Source organism: Mauremys mutica, chromosome 1, assembly GCF_020497125.1.
Source record: "Mauremys mutica isolate MM-2020 ecotype Southern chromosome 1, ASM2049712v1, whole genome shotgun sequence".
NCBI lineage: Eukaryota > Metazoa > Chordata > Testudines > Geoemydidae > Mauremys > Mauremys mutica.
Genome location: NC_059072.1, coordinates 366,658,669 through 366,682,056, shown reverse-complemented (window position 1 = coordinate 366,682,056; position 23,388 = coordinate 366,658,669). Strand labels below are relative to the sequence as shown.

General features: G+C 42.4%; 1 protein-coding gene across 1 annotated transcript; it reads right to left on the bottom strand.

Moving 5' to 3' along the window:
* Positions 1-14,097: 14,097 nt before the first annotated feature.
* LOC123361995 (olfactory receptor 52R1-like) lies at positions 14,098-15,045 on the bottom strand. The gene has a single exon (XM_045002221.1). It carries the CDS (start codon positions 15,043-15,045, stop codon positions 14,098-14,100), a length of 948 nt encoding a protein of 315 aa, XP_044858156.1.
* Positions 15,046-23,388: the final 8,343 nt, after the last annotated feature.

Sequence of the window (23,388 nt, the reverse complement as noted above, 5' to 3'; positions counted from 1 at the left end):
AAATGGTCAGTTTTTATAATGGAGAGAGGTAAATACCAATGTTCCCTGGTAGCAAAAATGATTAGGGGTATGGAAGCGCTTCTCTGTGATCAGAGATTAAAAAGACTGGGACTTTTCAGCTTGGAAAATAGATGACTAAGAGAGGATATGCCTGAGGTCTGTAAAATCATGACTGGTGTAGAGAAAGTACATAAGGAAGTGCTATTCACCCCTTCTTATAACACAAGAATTTAGGGTGACCAAATGAAATTAACAGGCAGCAGGTATAAAACAAATAAAAGTAAGTATTTTTAACACAACACACAGTCAGCCTGTGGAACTCCTTGCCAGAAAATGTTTTGAAGGTCAAGATTATAATAGATTTCAAAAAAGAACTAGATAAATTCATGGAGGATAGGTCCATCAATGGCTATTAGCCAGGATGGGGAGGGAAGGTGTTCCTAGTCTCTGTTTGTGAGAGCCTGGGAAGAAGCAACAGGGAATTTATCATTTCATGATTTCCTGTTCTGTTCATTCACACTGGGGCATCTGATACTGGCCACTGTTAGAAGAGAGGATACTAGGCTAGATGGACCTGTGGTCTGGCCCAGTATGGGTATTATTATATTCTTATTTTCTTATGGATTGGCCATTGTAGGTGGTGATGGTGGCACTACTTTTAGTTAAGGCAGTCTGGTACGTTCAATTTCAAGACCTTATTTTCAGTTGGTTATAAGTTTGCCAAACTGTCACTGTTTGCACTGAAAATAATTCCATACTGGGTTTCTGCTTCTGGCTGACTTGTTTTTTGAAAGTTTCAGGCATTACAATTCTTCAGACTTCATTAATGAAGCTAGAAAAAAATATGTTTTGCCCATGTTGAAAATTGTAGAATTGTTCCAGTGAGGAGTGCTATCACCTCTATGTGTTCCAGCAAATTAAAGTCAGGTAACAGCTCCCCTCCCCCTCACTCGTTAACAGCCAAGCCCTGAAATCCAAAAGGATGAGGTGACACTCTCTGTATATTAACACACATCTGGCTCCTGAGGTCTTTTCTCAGTTCTAACTCCAAGGAGACTTTTTCCTCAGTGAGGCCTGAGGAAACTATGGGCCATAGCCTCCGAATTTGGCCTTGCATTGGACATCTACTAACACCTTTCATACTGAAGGATCCACTGTGTCACTGAAATACAGACACATTGGGGCTGGAGGTCATCAGCTTGGCATGGAGGGGGCAGCAAAGTGGGACAATTTGGCCGGTGATACTGCAGCAAACTCACCACCTGTCTCCAGAGACCTGGGATGTTTAATACCTCTGCACAGCGGAAAGGATCACAGACCTAATCTCTATCCCATCATGGGTTTGTCGGACAGGTGAGCTCTTCAGCAAGAGATGGGTACCTGTTAATGATGAGATGGAAGTGTCTTCCCTGGGAATCCCCCTCAGGTAGCCAGATCCCCCACCTCTGTTACTCCAGCATCTGCAGCAGCATCCCACGCCGAGAGCTGACACAGAGATGTGCACTATTAATAATATAGCTCTGTGCAATCCCAGTGTGGTTCACTCAGCCTCTAGGGGAGCCTCTGGAGACCAACCTTTCTGGGCTTTTGTATCCTTTATCCAGCTTTAGGAGTAAACAGTAATTAAGGGACCTTCCCAAAGGGAGATGAGAACTCCTGGTCTCTGTGCTGAGTCAGAGAGGAATTGGCTGCTCTGTGCACTTGTGTATATTGAAAAATTATAGTTGATGATTAAGAAAACTAGCGATAATGCTTAGATTTGCATAGCGCCTGACACCCTGTAAATGCCAAGGTGGGATGTGTTGTAGTAGACAGAGATATCGAGAGATAAATGACTGATGGGAGACCTGAGCACTTTTTGCAGGTATGTGGGGATGTCGCTAATGGATCACTGATCTTTAATTTTCATCTGTGAGTATCATCATAACATGTAGCACCTTTTATTAAAGATTCTTCAAATTACTGAGCAGAGGAAAGTCACTATGAACAGATCTCCATCATACAGATAGGTAAACTGAGGCACAGGGAGATGTAAATTGGGAAAGGTCACACAGAAAATGACGGACAGAATGAATCATATAATCATTGAATTTCAGGTTTGGAAGGGACCTTAGGAGGTATCTAGTCCAACCCCCTGCTCAAAGCAGGACAAATGCCCAACTAAATCAGCCCAGCCAGGGCTTTGTCAAGCCGGGCCTTAAAAACCTCTAAGGAAGAAGATTCCACCACCTCCCTAGGTAACCCATTGCAGTGCTTCACCACCCTCCTAGTGCAAATTTTTTCCTAATATCCAACCTAAAACTCCCCCACTGCAACTTTAGACCATTACTCCATGTTCTGTCATCTGCTACCACTGAGAACAGTCTAGATCCATCCTCTTTGGAACCGCCTTTCATGTAGTTGAAACCAGCTATCAAATCCCCCCTCATTCTTCTCTTCTGCATACTAAACAATCCCAGTTCCCTCAGCCTCTCCTCATAAAACATGTGCTCCAGCCCCCTAGTCATTTTTGTTGCCCTCCGCTGGACTCTTTCCAATTTTTCCACATCCTGCTTGTAATGTGGGGCCCAAAACTGGACACAGTACTCCAGAAGAGGCCTCACCAATGTCGAATAGAGGGGAATGATCACGTCCCTCGATCTGCTGGCAATGCTCCTACTTATACAGCCCAAAATGCCATTAACCTTCTTGGCAGCAAGGGCACACTGCTGACTCCAGGGCTGGCTCCAGGCAACACCTGACCAAGCACATGCTTGGGGCGGTACCTTGGGGCGGGGTGGCGCTTGTTATTTATTTATTTATTTTGGTTAGTTGGGGCAGCGCTGAAGGGTTTTTTTGTTTTGTTTTGGCGGCGCGGCGCTCGGGGGTGTGGGGCTTCGGGAGGCGCAGCGCTCAGGGGTGCGGGGGCTTCGGGTGGCGCAGAGCTCGGAGGGGGGCTGGGGGCTTTGGATGGTGCGGCGCTGGGGGGCCAGGGTCTTCGGGTGGCGCAGCGCTGGGGAGGGCGGGGGCTTTGGGCAGCGTGGTGCTGGGCAGGCAGGGGCTTGCATGGCACAGCACTCGGGGGCGGGGGCGGGGGCTTCAGGTGGCACACCACTGGTGGGGCGGGGCTTCGGGTGGCGCGGCACTGGTGGGGCGGGGGCTTGTGTGGCGCTTGGGGTGGGGCTTCGGGCGGCGTGGGGCTTGGCAGGGGGCGGGGGGTTCAGCGGCGCAGTGCTGTGCGGGGTTCGATGGCACTCGGGGGGGTTCGGTGGCACGGCACTTGCAGGGGGGGTACGGCGGGGCGGCGCTCTTCTTTTTGCTTGGGGTAACCCCTAAGTCCTTTTGTGCAGAGCTGCTTCCTAGCCATTTGGTCCCTAGTCTGTAGCAGTGAATGGGATTCCTCCATCCTAACTGCAGGACTCTGCACTTGTCCTTGTTTATCCTCATTAGATTTCTTTTGGTCCAATCCCCTAATTTGTCTAGGTCCCTCTATATCCTATCCCTACCCTCCAGCATATCTACCACTCCTCCCACTTTAGTGTCATCTGCAAACTTGCTGAGGGTGCAGTCCATGCCATCCTCTAGATCAGGGGTCCCCGACACGGTGCCTGCGGGCACCATGGCACCCGGGGGGGGGCATCTAAATGCACCCGCCTCCTGGATGGTGGTCAAACATCCGCCAAAATGATGCCAAATTTCTGCTGCATTTTGGCGGCGACGCCTCTCGATGACGCCGCTTACCGTCGACAAGCGATGTCATCGAGAGGCATTGCCGCCGAAATGCCGCCGAAATTCGGCAGCATTTCGGCAGATGCTCCACTGCCACCATGGTCCATCTTCTGGCGCCCGCCAGACAAAAAGGTTGGGTACCACTGCTCCAGATTAATGAAGATATTGAACAAAACAGGACCCAGTACCGACCCTTGCAGCACTCCGTTTTATACCGGCTGCCAACTACACACGGAGCCAATGATCACTACACGTTGAGCCCAATAATCTGGCCAATTTTCTATCCACCTTATATTCCCTCCATCCAGCTCATACTACTTTGACTTGCCAGCAAGAATACTGTGGGAGACCATATCAAAAGCTTTGCTAAAGTCAAGGAATAACACATCCACTGCTTTCCCCGCATCCACAGACCCAGTTATCTCCTCATATTTCCAGTGGTGATGGAATTATGATAAGTTTTGTACTAAGTATGCCTTGTGAGGTATCATTCTAAAAGTCTTGAGCTGCTGACTATTAAGAGCTCATTGCTATCATTGTATGTGGCATTATGAAATCTTGCTATGTGTGAGTTATTAAATTATGGTATAATTTAAGCATAAGGCTTGAAACACGCAAAAGCAGCCATTTGGGTACAACAATAGAGTAGCCAGACAGTGTTAATTTCTGTCATCTACATCTATCCAGGGAAGAATCCACTGATACAGGGACTCTCTATAAGGAAGCCTCCTCAGAGGAAGCATGGATACAATGGAAAATGTTTGGCCCATGTGAGTGGACCATCCACGTCACATGCACAGACTTTCCAGCAAGCTGGAAGAAACTTTAAACGATGAGGAGTGACATCATCATTTGTCTTCGCTTCCCCACAGCTCAACACCTGAAAGAACTTCTGGAAAACAAAGGACTTTGAACAGAGGAGGGGAACAAGAATCTGTAAACCTGTTTGTATCATCAGTCAGGATGAGAGATTGATAATCCCAATCTTAGCAAACGTGTTCGTTTTAGATTTCTAGGCTTTTATTCTATTTAAATTTAATCACCCTTCCCTGGGTTCAGCTCTGGCGTCTGCAGTCTTAAGTTCAACAGAGTCATCTCAGTTTGTTTTAGATCCAGAGCCCATAGGAATACAGCAAACCACAAGCACATAACACATACAATTACAAGAACATTTCTCTTTTAGTAATTTCATCAAAGTTACCAATACAGTAAGAACATAAGAACGGCCATACGGGGTCAGACCAAAGGTCCTTCCAGCCCAGTGCCCTGTCTGCTGACAGTGGCCAATGCCAGGTGCCCCAAAGGGAGTGAACCTAACAGGTAATGATAAAGTGATCTCTCTCCTGCCATCCATCCCAAGCCTCTGACAAACAGAGACTAGAGACACCAATTCTTACCCATCCTGGCTAATAGCCATTTATGGATTTAACCTCCATGAATTTACCCAATTCTCTTTTAAACACTGTTATAGTCCTAGCCTTCACAACCTCCTCAGGCAAGGAGTTCCACAGGTTCACTGTGCGCTGCGTGAAGAAGAACTTCCACTTATTTGTTTTAAACCTTCTGCTCATTAATTTAATTTGATGGTCCCTAGTACTTATATTATTGGAACAAGTAAATAACTTTTCCTTATTCACTTTCTCCACACCACTCATGATTTTATATACCTCTATCATATCCCCTCTTAGTCTTCTCTTTTCCAGGCTGAAAAGTCCTAGCCTCTTTAATCTCTTTCTTCATATGGGACCCATTCCAAACCGCTAATCATTTTAGTTGCCCCTTTCTGAACCTTTTCTAGTTCCAGTATATCTTTTTTGAGATGAGGAGACCACATCTGTACACAGTATTCGAGATGTGGGCGTATCATGGATTTATATAAGGGCAATAAGATATTCTCCGTCTTATTATCTATCCCCTTTTTAATGATTCCTAACATCCTGTTTGCTTTTTTGACCACCTCTACACACTGCGTGGACGTCTTCAGAGAACTATACACGATGACTCCAAGATCTTTTTCCTGATTCGTTGTAGCTAAATTAGCCCCCATCATATTGTATGTATAGTTGGGGTTATTTTTTCCAATGTGCATTACTTTACATTTATCCACATTAAATTTCATTTGCCATTTTGTTGCCCAATCACTTAATTTTGTGAGATCTTTTTGAAGTTCTTCACAGTCTGCTTTGGTCTTAACTATCTTGAGCAGTTTAGTATTGTCCGCAAAGTTTGTCACCTTAATGTTTACCCCTTTCTCCAGATCATTTATGAATAAGTTGAATCGGATTGGTCCTAGGACTGACCCTTGGGGAACACCACTAGTTACCCCTCTCCATTCTGAGAATTTACCATTAATTCCTACTCTTTGTTCCCTGTCTTTTAACCAGTTCTCAATTCATGAAAGAATCTTCCCTCTTACCCCATGACAACTTAATTTATGTAAGAGCCTTTGGTGAGGGTCCTTGTCAAAGGCTCATGTCAAATCATGAAAGTAACAGCATATATAATTCCAAAGACGTATCTGTACCATTGACTGTTACTATAGACATTCTTACCTCCTCCTAGGTGGTGTTAGAGTGTGTTGGACCTCTCATAGTCTCTTGGTCCTCACATGGATTGATTGTTAATACGGGTTCCTGCTGGAGTCTCCCAAAGGGAGCTCAATTTGCTATTCTTGGGCACCCCTTTTTATGCACTGACTTTGACTATATCTACTTAGAGGATTGGGCCAAAAGAAATATGATGAGGTTCAACAAGGACAAGTGCAGAGTCCTGCACTTAGAATGGAAGAATCCCATGCACTGCTACAGACTAGGGACCGAATGGCTGGGCAGCAGTTCTGCAGAAAAGGACCTAGGGGTTACGGTGGACGAAAAGCTGAATATGAGTCAACAGTGAGCCCTTGTTGCCAAGAAGGCTAATGGCATTTTGGGTTGTATAAGTAGGGGCATTGCCAGCAGATCGAGGGACGTGATCATTCCCCTCTATTCAGCACTGATGAGGCCTCATTTGGAGTACTGTGTTCAGTTTTGGGCCTCACACTACAAGAAGGATGTGGATAAATTGGAGAGAGTCCAGCAGAGGGCAACAAAAATGATTAGGGGGCTGGAGCACATGACTTATGAGGAGAGGCTGAGGGATCTGGGGCTATTTAGTCTGCAGAAGAGAAGAATGAGGGGGGATTTGATAGCTGCTTTCAACTACCTGAAAGGGGGTTCCAAAGAGGATGGATCTAGACTGTTCTCAGTGGTAGAAGATGACAGAACAAGGAGTAATGGTCTCAAGTTGCAGAGGGGGAGGTTTAGGTTGGATATTAGGAAAAACTTTTTCACTAGTAGGGTGGTGAAGAACTGGAATGGGTTACCTAGGGAAGTGGTGGAATCTCCTTCCTTAGAGGTTTTTAAGGTCAGGCTTGACAAAGCCCTGGCTGGGATGATTTAGTTGGGGTTGGTCCTGCTTTGAGCAGGGGGTTGGACTAGATACCTCCTGAGGTCCCTTCCAACCCTGAGATTCTATGATTCTATGATTCTACTTCTGTGCATGTACGTGCTGTTATTGTCCCCCTCTTTCTTCTTGGTCATCCCCTTGCAGTCACGAGGGACTCCAGATTCTACAGGCTGCGTAGGGTGATGTGCCACCTTCGCCTTGTGGGTCAGGCACGTGTTATGAAAACATTTCATTGTTCCAGCAATTTTATGTTTAATTTTAACCTTATCTGAATTTGCTTTCGCAAAGTCACCAGAATCTTAGGGCATTAGGTCATTCCTGGGCCATTTCCTGAATATAAGGCCTAAAATAGTTCAGCTAGATCTTGCTGGTTTTAGCCTACAGTTTCCTTGTTTTTCAGCTTGTCTGATTTCTCACCTAGTTCCTTTAAATATTACTCATCCTTATATTTTGCTTAATCTTATACTTTTATAATTCTTTAAACGAATTTCTTTAAGTCAATTTTGATTAACATAGAGTAAGTACACCGAGTATAACGTATTGATTAATCATAACACCACACAATAAATGAATACTAAACTAAAATTACTGGCTACGCTGAGGGAGAGTTATCTGATTATCAAATGATGATTAGATAATAAGTGCTCTGTCACATACATATACCAACATACAGCAATGGTTAATGCGAAAATCAACAATTAATTAATAATCAAATTGTATATATAACTTAAAATTTATGCCTAAAGATTATATGAAACTTAATTTTATCCACGTGTCATTAATTGACATTATTACTAGGGTTTAGCTCCTTCTTTTGGGACTCTTTCAATTGCTGAAGTAATTACTCCTCTGCACTGTGGTACGTGACTGTAATCATAGGGTGCTTCTGGAATTGGATGTGGACTCATGCTCTGTATTTCTTCATAAATCTCAATCTCTTTGCACCCTTCTCTCCCATTGTGCCTGGCTGGTGCTGGTGTTGTGACAGTTCACCACATAGATAAGGGAATAAAAAGTATATGTGATAAGGGGTTGGCCCGTCACACGTATTATTTTAATTTTTCCTCCCATATAACAGAAGGCAATGATGGTGCACATCCTAAGGGTACTATGGCAAATAATCCATCCTTTCCATCCAATTCCCATTCCTTTAGGTGTACTGTCCTGTGAATTATCATGGTCTAAAATTTTGATTATTGCTTGTTTTGCTTTATCCATGGCATTGCTAATTTCATTTAAATATTAATTTCTTTTTTCTAATAATTGTTTCAGCGGTAATGTTAGTGGTGATATATAGTTGTGAAAGATCAGAGTGCTTTGCCTGATCAAATTCTGATAGCCAGGGTTACTAAGAATAACAGTTTTATTTTCAGAGGGGTAGCCGTGTTAGTCTGGATCTGTAAAAGCAGCAAAGAGTCCTTATAGACTAACAGACGTATTGGAGCATGAACTTTCATGGGTGAATACCCACTTTTCAAAAGTGAGTATTGGAGGTATTGTTGTATGACCAATTGTTGTGCGTACCTGTGATTTTAAACAAAAATTTGGATTAATGAACATACATCTACGTTGACCATGATAAAATTCTTTATGATTGGTTACCACATAATACTGTTTGTTGTTGTTGTTGTTGTTGTTGTTGTTGTTTTTCTGCATAGGCCATTTGTTCCATTACAGATCTCCATTTAGTTGGTTGTACTGGGCATGATGCTTACGTCGCATTGTTGGTACCTTTTCAGCAGACCACGTAGTGGAGTTATTACTTCAAACACATTGCATCTAGAGATCCATTGATGCCTTTTTTGAGAGCAACAAGTTATCTGTGGTACTTTCCATGTTTGGGTATCGTAGTGATACACTATTAGCAGAAGTACTTGCATTTGTTCATTGTAAATATTTTCTAGATGGCTTATGGGTTGTACAGTAGCCAATTGATCAAAAAACAGCCTTATCTGGGTTGAACACAATGATAATGGTAATAATATATTGAACAAAATGTATAAGGATTATGACATGTCACAGGGTGTTCTTAAACACACCATGATTCGGATGTGAGGTCACAAGCCCTAGGTTTCTGATTGCCCCAAATGACATTTTTTATTACATTCCATTTGGCATTCAACTTTTTCTTCTCCATACCCTTGAATATACTGTGGACAATACCAATTTATAATTTGCTGGTTTTTAATCAATTTTGGTACCATTTTCATTCTAAAAATTGAAAGCAACTAAGTTTTCCTCCAATATAATGAATTTTGTCCTGATCATTATTGTAGTTTACCAATTGATTAATCTTCTCTTGGATTTTATTAAATAATCTAGTGATTTTATGCATATTATACACTGTCAATTGTTTCTCAGTTGATAATCCATAAATCCCTTTCAATATTGGATCAACTACGTGATTAACTTCTTCCTGAAGTACATAATATGCTTTTTGTTTTTTCAACATTCTCCTTATTTCAAATTGACGTTTTTGTACAACATAACCTTGTAATACTGCTTATGATTTCTGATTGATTTGGTGTTTGTGTTTTCTTCTAGGAGCATGCAGATTATTGTGTTCTTTTAGATCCAAATTAGCTATATCGTGCACTCATTGTTGATAAGCAGTAACCTTATCCACACGGTGTACTGAGGAAAAAAACAAATGCCACCTTGGTGTCCCTGCAGTAATTGAACTTGCTTATTTGCCAATAAGATAGATTTAACACAACAGGGATATGCATGAATTATGCCTGATTGATTAACACCCCTGGCACTGGTGTGGCAGTCAGACCACTAATAGGTCCTTCCTGTAATTTTGGATATTTTACTGAATTTTGAGGTTCACGGTCCCTTTTAACTCTTATTGCCTGTACCTTCACCTTGAAGTATTTGTTAAAAACTCTAGTTCCATCCAAACTTTAATTTCGATACAGGTCTTATACTCTCTCTCACCTTCCTGTTTTAAATCATGAATAGCCATTGTTCCACCTTTTACTGAGCTTCGACATCTGGTTCTATTTTCCCATAATCCATATGGAATTCCATGACTGGCTGGAAAAGAGTGAGTTTCTCCTGAGATATATGTTTTACATTCTCCCCCACTAGATTTCTTCAGTAAGGGAAAGAGTTTGTTTTTCCAATCTACATAAGACTTTTGGTTATTTCTCAATGTTACATATAATACTAGTCTATACGAACCCAACATATGATTTTGTATCTTACATTTATTTCACTCAGAGAGTGCTGAAGCACTGGAATGGGTTACCTAGGGAGAGGGTGGTGTCTCCATCCTTCGAGGTTTTTAAGGCCCAGCTTGACAAAGCCTTTGCTGGGATGATTTAGTTGGTGTTGGTCCTGCTTTGAGCACGGGGTTGGACTAGATGCCTCCTGAGGTCTCTTCCAACCCTAATATTCTATGATTCTATGATTGTTACAATTGTATCATTAGTCCATGTAGTTAACAGTGTTCTGTCCAAAATTTTAGATCTGAATTGTCCTTCGTCTGCTTGACTATCCTAGCTTCAGTAAAGGCACGATCCTTTTTCCAATCTACATAAGGCTATTGTTTATTTTCTTCTATATCATATGCAAGAACAATATGTTTCCCTACTTTTCCTTTGACTTGTTGATAAAACCTATGATGAGGCATTTGGCTACGTAATGTTTTTGGGCAACAGTATGTTTCTGTGGGTTTTTCCACAATACAAGTTTTTGTTTATCATTTAATGTTACATGTAACCCTAGTCTATACAAATCTGACATAAAATTCTGTACCTTACACATTGTTACAGTTGTATCATTAAACCATGTGGTAAACAGTGTTCTGTCTCAAATTTTAGCTATGAATTGTTCTTAGTCTGGTGGGTAATTCCATTTAAAGAAAATCTCAGTTAACAGGCCTGGTGTTTTAAATGACTCTTGGCCTGGTTTTACTCTTTCTTGTACCCAAGTCACTGTTATCTGTGAATTTTTAGCCTTAATAGGCAAGTCTGAGTTTAGTCCCACCATAACATTTTGCTCCACTGCAATCATTTGTGTCTCTGATGGAGAACCTGCCTGTGACTCAGTTTGAACGGCAGCATTCACGTAGAAGTATAGGATTACTGTTGGTGCGAGTGGCATTTTTATTGTGTCTGTCACTGAGCTCTTTCATGTTGGCTTTCTTGCGCAATTATCATAGTTAGTTCTGGTGCCTGTGGAGAAATATCTCCCTTGCGATACTGCTTTAGCTGATTCACATTGTAATATTTATCTACTTTTTTGGTACTTGGTACAATTTTGATTTTATACACAGAGGTACTGTCATAGGTCTCACCCCCCACTCTGAACTTTAGGGTACAGATGTGGGGACCTGCATGGACACGTCTAAGCTTAACTATCAGCTTAGATCTGGTCTTGCTGCCACCATCCAGATTTCTGAGTTACCTGGAAAACTCTCTTCCTCCCCAAAACCTTCCCCTCCCTGGGTACCCTTGAGAGACTCCTCCACCAAGTCCCTGGTGAACACTGATCCAAATTCCTTGGATCTTAAAACAAGGAGAATTTAACCATCTCCCCATCTTCCCCACACCAATTCCTGGTGAGTCCAGATCCAATCCTCTTGGAACTTAAAACAAGGAAAAATCAATCAGGTTCTTAAAAAGAAGGCTTTTAATTAAAGAAAAGAAAGGTAAAAGAAAAAAACCTCTGGGAGACAGCATACAAGCTGATCTCACAGACAACAGATTTAAAACACAGGATGTTCTCCTGGGCAAAAACCTTAATACACACAAGAATTCCCATATTTGATTATTCCCCTAATTGCACAAAAACAAGTTACAAAAGAAAATAAACATAAACCTATTTATTCCTTTCTAAAACTTACTACTCTGATAAGAGGCTGGTTCCTTGATCTTTTTCACTCCCGCTGAAACTGAAACAGACTCTAAACAAAAGAAACTTCCCTCCTTCCTTTTGAAACATCTTGTTCCCCCATTTGTTCCTCTAGTCAGGTGTCAGCTAGGTTAGGTGAACTTCTTAACCTGTTACAGGAAAAAGAGGCATTAACCCTTAACTCTCTGTTTATGACAGGCACTTAATCTGTCCACAATAGTCTATAGCCCAGTTTATGGGTTACATAAATTGTGTTCGGATCCACCGTAGAATAAAAGCATAACTTGGTTTCCAACCTCCCAAGCTTTTTTTAATTTTTTTAATTGTGTCAAAATAGGCTCTTGCCTTTCATTTGAATTTTTTCCAATTTGCAAGCTACCTGATTCAGATGTTTTTGTAATTCTTGCAGATGGGTTTCAAGCTTTACTCCCTTTAGCTGTGTGCCACTGGCATGATATAAAAGATGCTCTGGCACATGCATAGTTTGTTTAGTTATAACCTCACTGGGTGTATGACTTGTGGAGGCAGCTAGAGTTGCCCTGAATGCCATTAAAATGAGAGGAATCAAGGTGTCCCAACTGTGTCCATTTGCATCTGCCAGCTTTTGCAGCGTATGTTTGATGGTGTGATTTCTTCGCTCTACCATCCCTGATGATTGAATATGAATATGCAATTTTTGTTGCACTCCTAACAAGTGTAAGCCTTTTTGGAAAACTTGTTCAGTAAACTGTGTTCCACTGTCTGACTCCACCCTAGCAGGGAGGTCCCAGTGAGAAAATAGTTGGTCAGTTAGAGCCTCTGCTATGACTACAGCGTATTTGCTTTTAAAGGAAATGCTTCCACCCATTAAGAGAATGGATTAATGACAACCAGAAGGTATTTATTTCCATGGACCTTCACATATTTGGGATCTTAAAGGAGCATTCTATTCTGTTGGGGTAGGATTATTCTGTGCACAAACTAAACAATTTTTACAGTACTGGTGTACATTTGCCTTCATGCATGGCCACCAACCTATCGAGTTGAGGCACTGCTTGTTTTTCTCCCACCACTCAATGGCCTCCTGATGGTATGTCATGTACCAAATAGATCATTTCCCTATGTTTGCATGTTTGTTTGTCCAAATTCAAGCAACTCCTTCTTTCAAGAGTTTATAGAATGGAAGTGCAATGTGAGCAAAGTTAGGGATGAAGTTTCGATGGTATCCTGCTAAACCTAAGAACGAATGTAAACCAATTATGTTAGTGGGCATGGATAGTTCCCAAATTGAATCCATCTTTTGGTGTGCAGGTGATCGACCTCCTTGAGACAATGTGATACCCAGAAAGGAAACTGCTTGGCCCATTAATCCTGTGTACTTGATGATTTGAAAAAGTTCAGTCAACACTCTAGGTGTTTCTCTTGAGTTTCTGTTGCTAAACAAATGTCATCTACATATTGAAACAGAACAGAGGGTTCTGGAAACCTTGACAAAATTCATTTCATTTACCCATGGAAAATGGCTGAACTATTATGTAGCCCTTGGGGCCAGACTTGAAATGGAAACTGACCCCCTTCTACTGTGAAAGCTGGGCAAAGTTGGCTTCCCTTAGACACATGGTAGAAAATCATTTTGCTTTGGGATTGATAGATTTAATCATTTTGCATAGAACACCTGTACAAGCTGGAGTCTTTTGATAGTCAATGATAAGCTGACATGACCCATTTGGTTTTTGTACTGGGCAGATTGGAGAGTTGCCTATTGAGATACACTTATGAATGATTGTCTGCTGAAGCAATGATTGAATGGTTTTAGCAATATGAGGTGAGGCCTAAAAAACTGGAAAAATTGCCAGTCCTAGGAAAATCTGAAATGGCTCCTTTTCATGTGACAGGGGCGGGGCCTCAGCAGAAGAGATGGGGCATTTACCAACAATTAGAAAGGTGTCAACTCCATGAATTGTGCATAGACCAATTCCCTAATTTTCCACACCAACAAAGCATAGTAAGGTCAGGAAAGGAATTAACGTCTCTCTGACTGTCCAGCACCATATCACCAGCCAACTGTGCTTGGATGTCTGAGAGCCAGAGCACCAAGAGAAAATTTTAGGTCCCTTTATGAGTAAAGAGCCGGAGCAGCCTGTCCCGGATTTGTCTGGTCCTCACCCCGTAGATGATGGGATTTAGCACAGGGGGCATCAAGAGGTAAACGTTGGCAATGAGAATCTGGAAATGCAGGGGTACATTCTGACCAAACCGGTACATGAGGGAGAAGAAGAGACTTGGGATGTAAAAGGCTAAGATGGAACAAAGGTGGGAGATGCAGGTCCCAAAAGTCTTGATCCGGGCATCCTTTGTGGGGAGGCTGAAGATGGCCCTGAGGATCTGGGTGTAGGACAGGGCAATGAAAATCGCATCCAGACCCATCACACAGAATACTACAAAGAGGCCGTAGTAACTACTGATGCGAATGTCGGCGCAGGCCAGCTTCACCACGGCTATGTGTGCACAGTACGACTGGGGGATGACGTTGGTTCTGCAATAAGGCCATTGCCTTACCAGGAAGGGATATGGCAGTACAACAATGCTGCTGCGCAGCATCATGGCCAGGCCAATCTTAGCCACAATGGACTTTGTCAGGATGGTGGAATGTCTCAGGGGATCACAAATGGCCACGTAGCGATCCAAAGCCATGGCCACAAAGATCCCAGACTCCATCACTGAGAAGCAGTGAATGAAGTAGAGCTGGGTGAGGCAGGCACTGAAATCAATCTCTCTGGAATTGAGCCAGAAGATGCTCAGCATTTTGGGCACAATGGACGTAGATTCTACCAGGTCGGTGATGGCCAGCATGCAAAGGAAATAGTACATGGGCCCATGGAGACTCGGCTCCGTCTTCACGATGAACAGGATGGTGAAGTTCCCCAAGATGGCTGTGACATACATGGTGCAGAAGGGGATGGAGATCCAGACATGGGCGGATTCCAGGCCAGGAATGCCCTGCAGGATGAAGGTGGAGGGGTTGGTGAAGTCGGTTGTGTTGGAATCTGACATGAAGTAGAGGAGAAGGTGACCAATACTGAAGCAGAATGGTCTCTCCTGCATGTACTGTATATTCCCTTGACTTCCTGTATGTTCCCAGGCTCTCAGGTGATGGTCGCTGTACAAATGCCTGGATGGAGAGACAATGTTAATGTGAGACACTACATCCTATGCTACGGGAGGCTCTTCCCATGGGTGAAGCAGATTGGTCGCTCTTCACACACTGAAAAATGACATTTTCATTATTCAGAGTAATGAATTATGAGCAACAGACCCTACTAATGCCAATTCCAAATTTTAAGGGATCCCTTGCATCACTAATTCCTACATGTCATGGTCTGAGAAACCTTATTAGGCACCAGCAGGAAACATGCTTCTGAATACTGTTTATCCATATAGTTCCTGTCAAGACTGAATCCCCACTCTGTCACTCAGCCATTACTGGATTAAAATGTTTAGCTGAATGGGATTCACAAATAGGGACACTTTTTGGAAAGGGGGAGTCTATACAGGAAGGATGCACTCCACCTGAACCGAAATGGAAGCAGATAGCTGGGACTTAAAACTAAAAAGGTCATAGAGCAGTTTTTAAACTAAGAGCTTGGGGAAAGCTGACAGGTGCAGAGGAACGTGGTTCAGACAAAGACATCCCTAAGGATCTGATCTATTAATGGAGATTCTCTAATCTTACTGAGGACGAGAAGATGGAAAATGATAAAATACAGGCAGGGTCTCATGAGAAACAATCAAATGAAAAAGTGTCCCATTCAATTACATCCTGTAATGACAGACAGCTGAAAGGACTCAAGATTTTAAAATGCTTATACACCAATGCTAAACTCTAAATAACAAAATGGGCAAACTAGAGTGCCTCATATCACATGAGGATATCGATATAAGAGGCATCATAGAAACTTGTTGGAATGAGGATAATCAATGGGACACAGTAATACCAGGGTATCAAATATATTGGAAGGTCAGAAGAGGTCGTGCTGGTGGGGAAGTGGTGCTATATGTGAAAGAAAGTGTAGAATCAAGTGAAGTACAAATCTTAACTGAATCAAATTGTACCATAGAATCTCTATGGATAGAAATTCCATGTCTTATAATAAGAATACAGCGGTAGGGGTATATTACAGACCGCCTGAGCAGGATTGTGATCGAGACTATGAAATACTCAGGGCAATTAAATAGGCTATTAAAATAAAAAACTAATTGATAATGGGGGATTTCAACTATCCCCATATTGACTGGGTACATGTCACCTGAGGATGGGAACCCACATGTGGCTAGGCAATTCTTGATGTAGTAATCAGTGGAGCACATTTCAATTTCAGAAAGGGGAACTACACAAAAATGAGGAGGTTAGTTAAACAGAAATTAAAGGTTACAGTGCCAAGTGAAATCCCTGCAAGCTGCATGGAAACTTTTTAAAGACACCAAAGGCTCAACTTGAATGTATAATGGGAGAATAACATGAGGGAGAAAGGAGTCCGGGAGAGCTGGCTGTATTTTAAAGAATCCTTTTCGAGGTTGCAGGAACAAACCATACCGATGTGTAGAAAGAACAGTAAATATGGCAAGCGACCAGCTTGGCTTACCAGTGGAATCCTTGCTGATCTTAAACACAAAAAAGAAGTAAAAAGAAGTGGAAGCTTGGACAAATGACCAGGGAGGAGTATAAATATATTGCTCAGGTAAGCAGGAGTGAAATCAGGAAGGCCAAATCACACTTGGAGTTGCAGCTAGGAAGGTATGTTAAGAATAACCAGAAGAGTTTCTTCAGATATGTTAGGAACAAGAAGAAGGTCAGAGAAAATGTGGGCCCCTTATTGAATGGGGTAGGCAACCTAGTGACAGAGGATGTGGATTGGCCCTTGGTCTGACACATTATGACCATTCTTATGTTCTTATTTTCTTAGGACTGGCCATTGTACATAGTGATGGTGGCACTACTTTTGCTTTTAGTTAGGGCACTCTGGCACGTTCAATTTGAAGACCTTATTTTCAGTTGCTTATAAGTTTACCAAACTGTCACTGTTTAGACTGAAAAATTCCCATACTGGGTTTCTGCTTCTGGCTGAATTGTTTTTTGAAAGTTTCAGGCATAACAGTTCAACTAACTTCATTAATATAGCTAGGAGAAAACATGTCTTGCCCATGTAGAAAAAATTGTATAATTATTTCAGTGAGGAACACTATCACCTCTATGCTTTCTAGCACATTAAATTAAGGTAACAGCTCCACTCCCCCTCACTCGTTAACAGCCAAGCACTGAAATCCAAGAGGAGGAGGTGACACTTTCTGTGTATTAACACACATCTGGCTCCTGTGGTCTTTTCTGAGTTCTAACACCAAGGAGACTTTTGCCTTGGTGGGGCCTGAGCAAACTCTGGTCCATGGCCTCCAAATTTGGCCTTGTATTGGACATCTACTAAGACCTTTTATGCTGAAGAATCCACTGTGTCACTGAAATACAGACACATTGGGGCTGGAAGTCATCAGCTTGCCATGGAGGGGGCAGCAAAGACCTAATCTCTATCCCATAACACCCATGTTCTATTAGGTTTGCCGGACAGGTGAACTCCTCAGCAAGAGATGGGTACCTGTGAATACTGAGAAGGAAGCGTCTTCCCTGGCAATCCCCTTCAGGTAGCCATTTCCCACACCTCTGTCACTCCAGCATCTGCAGCAGCATCCCATGCTGAGAGCTGACACAGAGATGTGCACTATTTATATTATAGATCTGTACAATCCCAGTGCGGGTTCATCCAGCCTCTAGGGTAGAAGGGCCATCTAAATGGAAACAGGCTGGACACAGAAGCACTCTAGCCAATATTTTCATTCCCTTTCTGTTCTTCTGGGTTCTTTATCCATCTATAGGAGTAAACAACAATTAAGTGTCCTTCCCAAAGGAAGATGAGAACTCTTGGGCTCTGTGCTGAGTCAGAGAGGAATTGGCTGCTCTGTGCATTTGTGTATATTTAAAAATTATAGTTGATTGCTAAGAAAACTAGGGATAATGCCTAGATCTGCATAGGGCCTGACACCCTGTAAATGCCAAGGTGGGATGTGTTGTAGCAGACAGAGATATCGAGAGATAAATGACTGATGGGAGACCTGAGCGCTTTTTGCAGGTATGTGGGGATGTCGCTAATGGATCACTGATCTTTAATTCTCATCTGTGAGTATCATCATACCCTGTAGCACCTTTTTTTAAAGGATCTTCAAAATACCTAGCAGAGGAAAGTCACTATGAACACATCCCCATCATACAGATAGGTAAACTGAGACACAGGGAGATGTGAATTGGGAAAGGTCACACAGAGAATGACAGACAGAATGCAGCAGTCCTGATTTCCCTGCCATAACCACGGTCTCTCCGTCACTAACTGAGCGCATGACAAGAGGGAAATGAACTCATGGTCTATCCGGGCCTGGTTGTTTGGAGGATGTGACAGACTTTCCCAGGGTGCAACCTGGAATGGGGTTACCTCCAAACCCTCTGCTAAACCAGTCTAGGCCCCTTCTCGCACTGTGAGACTCTGACAAGGTGCAGTCATCTCAGATCTTCCACTTACACAGCCTTTCGCAGACAGGGACAGAGCCATCTGTACTTACATCAGTGTTTTCACTAACCACTCAGGATCCAACAATACAGAGGCTCCAGCCAGCTCACCCCAGCTCTCCAGCCTGGGACCGCAGACTTATACCATCATGCCCTCACCAAAAGTTTCACCAGTGTAACTAACTTTTTATTACCCAGTCTGCCTATCATAGAATCATAGAATTACAGAATATCAGGGTTGGAAGAGACCTCAGGAGGTATCTAGTCCAACACCCTGCTCAAACCAGGACCAACCACAACTAAATCATCCCAGCCAGGGCACTGTCAAGCCTGACCTCAAAAACCTCTAAGGAAGGAGATTCCACCACCTCCCTAGGTAACCCATTCCAGCGCTTCACCACCCTCCTAGTGAAATAGTGTTTCCTAATATCCAACCTAGATTTTCCCCACTGCAACTTGAGAACATTGTTCTCCCTCAATGTGGAGAGGACAATGCACTAGCCTTTGTTCCTGAGCAGATTTCCCTTTTACATTTCAAAGAATGCGCTTTTAGGTTGAAAAATGTAAAACAGATAAGGTACAGAAAGATAGATTTTAAGTGATTATAAGTAATAGTGGACTGATCAAAGTTGATTACCTAAGAATTAAACAAAATCACAACTTAAGTTCTGTACACTAGAGAGACTTTAAATCAACAGTATCTCATCTTTATAGTATAGATGTGGATGTAAAGTCTCTTGTGGGTGTTACCCAGGAGCAAACACATTTGAAATACTGGTACATAGTCAATATTCATAACTTTCGGTATAGAAATGATACATGTACATAAATAGTGTAATCATATTCAGAGGGTTCATCAGATGCAACAAGAAACTGCCAGACTTCAGCTTCAAGGCAAAAAAATCAATGGAAGAACAGTAGAAACCGTATCCTCTTGAAAGTTCAGTTTATAACAATGTTGGTATGTTGTATTACTCTGAGCAGTTTTCTGTGTTTAACCCATTATGCTATGTCCAGAGGAGGGGGACTCTAACTTGGTGGGAAATAGATGTCTGTCTGTGAATGAAGTGTCTGAATGTCTGTCTAATGTCTCAGAAATGAATCTGTAATTAGATCAAGCACAGAAAGAACTCATTGGTCAGGAAAAAAAATTCAGGAGCAGATTAAATTGGATAGTCAGGTTAAATCCCTGGCTGAGGAAGAAAAGTGAAGATTTTTGATGGGAGAGGAGATCAAAGAAAGTTTGAATGAGCCTAGGCAGCCTTGTGAGCTGATGGCTGTGTCTAGTCAGCAGTTTGGGAAGACAGGGATAGTGGAAGATAAGTGTCCCTATCCCTTACCTGTGTCCTGTGTGGAGAAATGTGACAGTGAAGGGAATGTGCCTGTGTCTGTCAGGGGTATTGACTTGCCTATGGAGGAAGCTACCTCGGTCTCCAAGCAGTTGTCTGTGAACAGTCCTGTGTGCTGGGACAAGGGAAATGAGATCCCAAGCTGTGTGTCTGGTCAAGGAGAATGTGTCTCTGGCTCTTCTTTTTCTGTGGAGCAGACAGAAGGTGCCTTTCAGTCTGTGATGGTTGAGAATAGTGCAGTTGTCTCAGAGTTGGTTCTGGATTCAACTAAAGCCCAGGAAGGGAATGGTCCTAAGTCTGTGTCTGCTGGGGAGAATGGCACTGTGACTAGGTTGCATCCAATTAGTTTCTTAGCAAAATCGCAGAGATCTGACAATTCTGATGCTTGTATTTTGCCTGTTGCTAATGTGTGTCTGGAAAAGGGTGTAGCAGCTCTGTCTGATCAGGGTGATACCCTAGCCAGGGCACAAGGAGAGCACAAAGGTAATTTGATTGTGTTACCAACTGACATTTTGGAAACTTATAGCAAGAAGGAAAAGATTCCTGAGCTTGTGTGTGGAAAGGAAAGGAAAATGCTTCTGACCCTTTAACTATGAAATCAAGCAGTTTGCCTGAAAGGGGATTGTGTAGGAATCCGCCTGATAAGCCCAAGGTGATCCTGGATGTAAGTGAGACCCAGAAAGAGTCTGTTGCTGCTCAGGAAAGTGTTCCTTTACAGCAAGTCCTAGGTGAAGAGGGTAATGGCAGAATTTCGGTGAGGGGTGAATTGTTGCTTAAAGAAGCTCCTAGGAAAAGGAATCCTCATGGTAATCTGTGCAAGCACTTTGATGTAGCTGAAGGGTGTGAAAGTGATTTAATCAAGGAAGTTTCCATTCCTAACAGCCAGAAATTTTCTGTTGTAAATGGATCCACTGACTTTCCTTTTGAAAGATCTAGTGTGGGTAACTTTGAGAAGGTCTCAGATGGCGTAAAAGCTGTTAAGAAAGTTGAACAGCCCTATAACCAAGTGGCTGTGCTTGGCCAGTTTGTGAGGAAGGCAAGGTTGTTGAAAGAGGAAAGTCTTCATGCTGATTCTTTGAGTAAACAGTGTGTGCGTTAGGGTCTAAGGACAGATTTGGGTACTGGTGTTTCAGAGCAGAACAGTTTTAGCGCTGGATGCTTAAGGATGCTGGGGAGAGCAAGCAAACTCTCACCCTTAGACTCTTTGGATTTGTGTAGTATCTCTGCAAGACACTCCAGCCTTGGAATTGGTAGCAGTTAAGGATCTGGAAACTGGTGAACTGGCTCCTGTCTGTGTTGATGCAAATTATCTGGCTGCCAGGAAGAAGAAAGATTTGCTAATAGCTGTTAGCAAAGAGAGCCCATCCAATGAGCCAGTGCATTCTGTTAAGCAAAAAACCTCAAAATTTGACCCCTCAAAACAGGAAGAAAAGAAAAAAAACATTATCATGATAATGGTATTAAGCAAAAGGCATGGCCTAACAAAAATGCTTGTTCTCAGGGTTCCCTCCCAACTCTGAACTCTGGGGTACAGATGTGGGGGCCCCCATGAAAGACCTCTAAGCTTATTTTTACCATCTTCGGTTAAAAACTTCCAGAAGACAAAAATTAGTCCCCTTGTCCTTGGATGGTATTGCTGCCACCACCAAGTGATTTAGACAAAAAATCAGGAAAAGGGTCACTTGGAGTCCCTTGTTCCCCAAAATATTCCCCTCAAACTCTTTCACCCCCTTTCCTGGGGAGGCTTGAAAATAATATACTAACCAATTGGTTACAATGTGAGCACAGACCAAACCCCTTGGTTCTTAGGACACTGGAAATCAATCGGGTTCTTAAAGAAGAATTTTATTTATAGAAAAATAAAAAGAATCACACCTGCAAAAACCAGGATGGAAGGTAACATTACAGGGTAATAAAAATATTTAAAACACAGAGGATTCCCCTCTAGGCTCAGCTTCAAAGTTACAAAAACAGGAATAAAACTCCCTCTTAGTACAGGGCAAATTCACAAGCTGAAACAAAAGATAATCTATCACATTTCCTTGCCCTTACTTACAATTTTTGTAATCTCATATGCTCATTTCAGGTATGTTTTCAGGAGATTTTTTCCTGCCTGGTTTCTCTCTCCATCCAGAGAGGGAACAACAAAGAAAGCCCAAACAAAATACCACCCCCCTCCCCCGCCCCATCAGATTTGAAAGTATCTTCTTTCCTTATTGGTATTTTTGGTCAGGTGCCAGCCAGGTTATTTGAGCTTCTTAACCTCTTACAGGTAAGGATTCAGTACGGTACATTCCTCTGGCTTCTTGTATATGCTCAGGCTCTAGAGTGATGGATGCAGTACAAATGCCTGGATGGAGAGACAATGCTAATATGAGACATTACATACAGTACTGAAGGCTGTTCTCATGGATGAGGCTGATTGATCGCTCTACATACACTGAAAAATGACATTTTCATTATTCAGATAAATGAATTATGAAGAACTGACCCTACTAATGCCAATTCCATATTTTATTGGCCTCCTTGTATTAATAATTCCCACATGTCATGGTCTGAGAAACCTTAATAGGCACCAGCAGGAAAAAAGAGTGTGGATTCTGGTTATCCATCACTGTTCCTTAATGCAATGAAAGCCAGGATAAAGAGTCTATGCTGTAGGAAGTTCTGCACTCACTTGGTTTATCAGAATCTGAGATTGGGAAAACTGCAAATCGTTGCCAAGAGATGTGCCAGGGGAAAAATACCAAATAGAAAATATGTCAGGGAAAAGACATGGGTTTCACTGATAGCAGTTCCATGAAAACAAATGCTCATTCACAGCAGTGGCCAAAACAAAGACAATGTCTGAATGCCTAAGGAATGGGATGAAGAATAAGCTGCTCTGGCTTTGCACTCAGTTTTGGTTACCTAGTCTCTCTAAAAGGGTGCCATATGCTGACACACTGAAAAGTCTGGGACTGTTTAGTTTAGAGAAGAGACAAAGAAGGGGGCATATGATAGCGGAGAGCAAAATGAAGAACAAACTGATGACATTTAAATGGACAAACAGAGAAGAGTTTCCAACCAGTAACATCTATAGACCCTTTTTGCTTTATATGAGCTAATTCCCCAAAGCTGAGGCAAATTTTCAGTAAAACTGATTGTGAGGAAAAATGTAGACAGAAAAACGGGAAGGAAAATTGGGAGTTCTTTCAGAAGAGTTGATTAGATATTCAAAAAGTCACGATTCCACAGTCAAGAAAATAGAGAACATTGGACAAACCCGGTTCAGCAGCATATGAAGGCAGTAGATGATAGGGGGGGATCAAAGTAGAGCATATGGGGAAAAGGGAAATAGACAGACAATAATACAAATTGGAAGTTATGAAAATTGATAAGGGATGTTAAAAACACAAGGGAAAAATCCTTGCTTAACAGGGGTAAGTATCACAAAAA